At 32.3% G+C, this 5584-nt stretch overlaps 1 protein-coding gene across 1 annotated transcript; it reads left to right on the plus strand.

Annotated features, from left to right (window-relative positions):
• Nucleotides 1–426: 426 nt before the first annotated feature.
• On the plus strand, nt 427–4540 carry LOC139839452 (uncharacterized). Its single transcript, XM_071829514.1, has 10 exons — nt 427–638; nt 1596–1678; nt 1761–1838; nt 1927–2039; nt 2121–2186; nt 2590–2691; nt 2849–3293; nt 3612–3817; nt 3907–4070; nt 4170–4540. Exons 1-10 carry the CDS (start codon nt 502–504, stop codon nt 4303–4305), a joined length of 1530 nt encoding a protein of 509 aa, XP_071685615.1. The 5' UTR covers nt 427–501; the 3' UTR covers nt 4306–4540.
• Nucleotides 4541–5584: the final 1044 nt, after the last annotated feature.

Here is a 5584-nt window from a genome sequence, read left to right on the forward strand (position 1 = left end):
GCCACTGATCAAAACTATAACCATCATTATGCTTGTTTAGTGTATTTTGTTTAGTCTTTTTCTTTTTTGAGAAAAGAACTCGTTTATATATTTCATCTTCTTATCCAAAGAAAACTTAATATATACACTAATGTATATTTTTTTAATAAAAATAAAAACAAATGTTAATGACAACTTTTAGAATTATCATTTAAAAATTAGAATAAAATTGGTGCAAAATATTGTGCTACATGAATTAGTTATTTTCTGGGAGATAGTTGAATCTTATCAAATTTTGTATGTCGTAATCCCCTAATAACAAATCTAGACAACTCTAGATTGTCATTAGCATTTTTTTAAAAATAAATATGTTAGCCTATAGCCTATTTACCGCTACTCTAACTAAAAAGATCCTCCGTATAAACATAATAGCACACCTGGCAAAATAGGCCCAAATCGACCACTACTTGCATACAACATATATCTGAGGGAAACTATTTTGTAATTTGGCGGGTGAATGAAATGGAAGGAGATCGTCAGCAGAGGATTCTAGAAAGAGAACTGTATCAAATCGAACAAATTCGGCAGCTCGATACTGAAGAATTAGAGATTGAAGAGGTTGAACACGGTCATCAATCATCCGATGACGATCCAAATGAGTATATTTCAATTTATACTTTCTTAAATTTCCGATTCGATGTTTAATTCTTTAAATTAGGTCAATTTGTGTACAGTCTGTATTAGATTCGATGTATATATTGCTAAAATTAGGTCTATTTGTATTGACTGGATGTGTATATATTTATGTATTGTTAAATTAGGGCTTTTAGGGTTTTTAATTTATGCGTAAGAACATTAAATCATTTGGTGTAATGTAAATTAACTTAAATATTAAGGAGTAGCATTGATTTGATGTCTAATTTGTAAAATTAGGTTAGTTTGTATACAATTTACATAGATCGGATTATCAAATTTGTTGATTAGGGTTTCATTTAGGGTTTTTAACTAGTTTCGTGTATGAATTGTGCCTAATTCTTGCTAATTATTCAGTAGTATGAATAATTGAATATGTACTAGGTTTAAGAAAATTTGGAAAGAGTAATGAACATAGGCTGTTATTGTTTATTCTTGCAGCTGATTAGTTGTGCATATGTTGTGGTTATAGTAGTATCTGTTTATAAGCTCATAAATAGAGTGGGAATTTGCTTGGACTATTTTTTTAATTTGGCTACATGCATGTGATACTTGTTTAAAAACTAGTATTATGTTGGTCAATTAAAGATTAAATCTGCTATCTGTGTATGTAACTTTTTTGCTCGTTAGTGATTAAGGTGTTTATAGTGTCTATAAAATCATTGAAAAGTGTATGAGAATGTGCGTTGAGGAAGAGGAAATAGGGCAATGATGCTCTGTTTCGATAAGGTTATCAAATTATCTTGAAAACCATAATAGTTCTAAGTTTGTGTCACAAGCTATTTGTAGTGATTTATGGGGTGATATTGGTTTAGGTAACTTGCATGTAAATAAATGGCCTTTTCCAGTTTTTTTGTCATAGTGTTATGGTTATTTTCTAAATTTTATTCCTTATCATGCTTTTCTGCTTTTCTCAATAATAGTGACCGTACATTCGGTGGGCCTTTGGCGACTAGCGGTTTTACCTTTAATACCTCTTTGGCATCCATGCATTCTTATCTTGGTGGTAAGCATCTCACAAGCTTTTATCACAACCTCTTGTTCATACTAAAAAGGTCTAACCAGTTGCTTAAAACTAAATATATCAGAGGTTGAAGATACTCATAATAGACTGGCTTTCTTGGACGGTGGTGTCATATTGCATGTACCGCTATTTTATCTTGAAGGTATGTATTTTGTATATGATACTTTATGAGATTTGCTTTATTTTTCAACTTATGGTTAATTATTTTATACATTTATTTGAAATATCAGGTGTAGTTTTATTTCCAGAGGCGACTCTTCCTCTAAGAGTCATTCAGCCTAATTTTGTAGCTGCTGTGGATAGGGCACTGAGACAAGTTGAAGCTCCTTACACTATCGGGGTGGTATGTTAATTATATTGAATATGTTTCTCTTAGTGTATGTTATTGTGATTGTGTGGATATCATGTTATAAATATTGTTCAGGTTCGTGTTTATAGGGACGATGACAATGGGAGAATAAGATTTTCAAACACAGGGACAACTGCTGAGGTATAGGCATAATTCTTGCTCTAATAGTCTAATATACCTGTAACTGCATAAAAAGTAACGGGCTTTGGTCTAATTTTCATTCTAGGTAACCAAGTTTTTTTTTTTTTTTTTACGTCAGCCAAGGCCAACATAGTTTCAAATTTTTTGATTTTAGGTACTAACCTAATGAAAAATTTTATGACACGTGAGCTTTCACATCATCATTATTGGCAGGTTACTCGATCATATATTACCTTGAATCAAAAAGTATATAAAATTTGTCACCTTAAATAAGAGTATTGAAACTTTAATGTTTTTTTTTTCTGACTTAAATTGAATTTTGGCTTTATATAAGTTACATTCGACCAAGATTGGTTATACTTCAGTGTATCATTTTTTATTTTTTTATTTTTGTGCGTCTCAGATTCGGCAATATCGGCGATTGGACGATGGTTCTATAAATGTAGTTGCCCGTGGTCAACAGCGATTTCGTTTGAAACGTCGTTGGATTGAAGTTGAAGGAGCAGTACGTGTTCATTTTCCCCATTAATCTAATCAATTAAATTATATATATTATATATTATATTATATTTCTTGATATATATATATATATATATATATATATATATATATATATATATATATATATATTTGTTTAAGCTTAATTACTAAAATTTTTGTAGCCATGTGGTGAGATTCAAATAATCGAAGAAGATTTGCCTTTGAGGACCCCACAAGATGCTGTTGGACGCTTAACACCGTTAAATAATCTGTCTGCAGCTAACGTTGCTCATTCTAAATCACTAGTTCATGAAAACCAGGATCATGATTCAGACGATAGTTATGAGAGCGAATTATCACTAACTGAACGGAGATTGCATAGTTCAGCACTTTCTTCACGTCGTTATGAATTGTTTAGTGATGAAACAAGTAGTGATGATGAGAGGCTTGTGTTTGAACCTGAAACTAAATCCGAAAAATCTATTCGCACATTACGTTTCGGCAATAATAGTCGGGTGACTCGTAGAAATCACTCGTTACATGGTGTTAGAGAATGCCCAAGAGCTTATTGGCCCAATTGGGTTTACCATATGCATGACTCTTATTGTCTTGCTCAAAGGTTATCAGGTATGTTACATTTTGTTACCATTGTTTCTTATTTGGCAGACAGACATTTAAGTTTAGCATTTAATCATTTTGGAGCAATTGCACTTATCAAAATAATAATAAAGAACATCATATAATTTTTGATATATTTGTTTTAAATTATTTGTTCTACTATAAATTATTAAATATATATATTTCTTTGTCAGACTCTGCAGTCTTGACTTCTTGGGTAAAAAAAATTGTGTTTTTTTTTTCAAATGATGATCTTTAATGTAAATGAACAACTTATTTTGTGATACTTATAAAATTTTATTTATTTATTTTTTTTTTTTTTTTTAGATATGTGGAGAAAAATAATAGGGGCACCAAATATGGATGTACTTGTGAGGAAACCTGGTCTACTTTCATTTCATGTTGCAAGTAAGATTCCCGTTTCAGAATCAACGAGACAAGAGCTTCTAGAGATCGATGGAATTTCTTATAGGCTGCGGCGTGAAATTGAGTTGCTTGAAAATTTTGACCAAATTAAATGTAGAAGTTGTCAGGTATTAGTCACACATCTTATTTCATTACATTCATCATAATATTGTTAAACTGTAAAATCAATCAATAGCAAAGTATGTTATTGTTGCAGACTTTGATCGCGAACCGTAGTGACATGTTGGTGATGTCTACGGATGGTCCTCTTGGTGCATATGTGAATCCAAGTGGCTACGTGCATGAAATAATGACGCTTCTTAAAGCAAGAGGCTTGGCACTTATTGGTGTAGCCACAGAAGAGTATAGTTGGTTTCCTGGGTATGTTTAATGGATTGACCCGACCCATTTTGACCTCATTTGTTTGACCGGGTCATGTTTAATGGATTGACATTAATGGAATTTGTTTGTTATGGACAGATATGCATGGACGGTAGCATATTGTGCAACTTGTGAATATCAGATGGGCTGGCTTTTCACCACTAAAAATAAGGCGCTTAAGCCGCGTTCATTTTGGGGCATACGGAGTTCTCAAGTAGCAGATGACATGCACTGAACTGTATTACAATATCATACTGCTTCATGCGATGCTTTTGTAGCCATCAATGCTTGTATGATTTTCTTCTAATCCGCATTTTTCTCTCTCTCTTTTTTTAGAAACTTTCTGTAGTTTGTTCTTTAGTGTGTAGTTGACTAATTCAGACTATTGTGGTTTTGCCACCCTTAGTTTGAACTTTTAATAGAGTGTCCCTTTGTTTCTGGTAACAAACCTGCCGTGTTATACTTGTACATCATAGTTTTGTCTTATTAGAAGTTTATTATACATTATATGTTTTATATTTTTATTTTATTATTATTTATTATTATAGACGTATACATGACACATAGTACCTAATGAGGTTCATGATTATATTGATAGCTTTTAATATCCATCTCATGTTTGGATACCTCACTGATAACATACCTTGTAGTTGCTAGGAAAATGGATAAGAAATACTCATTTTTCTGGTTGCGGATAGCCTGAACATGGAAAATCTTAGAATAAAAGAATTTGTATATCATACATTATGAGTAGAATGGTTCAGAATGGTAAGAGCACACGGTGTCCGGGAGTCACTTTCGCCGTCCCCCTAAACTGACAGTGAGATCGATGGTCGGTCGACACCGGCACGACGTCGACCTCGGCGTCGTGGTCAAGGTCGAGCCTGCGACGGTGGGCTATTCGACTGTTGGTTTGAATTGAATTTAAAAAAACTAGTCGTTTTGAATTGGATTTAAAAAACTAGCCGTTTTTATTTTTATAAATATTACACCATTTTCTCATTTTACTCCACACAACTCTATCATAAATGTAATGTAGTTTATTTTATGAATTTCATTTTAGTATTTTGTTTTTATCATATGAAATTAGTTTAAATAAAATATTAAAACTCAATTGAAAAAATAAAAAATAGGTACTGAAATGGATATTGTGGACACATCCACTTTACACACTATTAGTCAATTTCAAGGTCCATTTTGAACATTGAAATGGACCTTGGTGCAAGGACACGGACACCTTGTGCTCTAAGAATTTAATTCAAATAAATGAAATTTAATTATTACTTAGGAGTGCGTTTGGTTTAAATTGGAGAATAAAAATGAAAAAGTGAAATAGAATACTAACTACGCAATATGACTGTTTAGGTAGAGGTGTTCATCGGTTCGGTTTTCGGTTTATTCGGTTCGGTGTATTCAGTTTTGAAATTTTTTTGAGCAAAACCGAAAACCGAACCGAACACCGAATTCAAAAGTAAAACCGAACCGAAACCGAAAATCAAATTCGGTTTCGGTTC

The sequence above is a fragment of the Rutidosis leptorrhynchoides genome, chromosome 4 (genome assembly GCF_046630445.1).
Source record: "Rutidosis leptorrhynchoides isolate AG116_Rl617_1_P2 chromosome 4, CSIRO_AGI_Rlap_v1, whole genome shotgun sequence".
Taxonomy (NCBI): domain Eukaryota; kingdom Viridiplantae; phylum Streptophyta; class Magnoliopsida; order Asterales; family Asteraceae; genus Rutidosis; species Rutidosis leptorrhynchoides.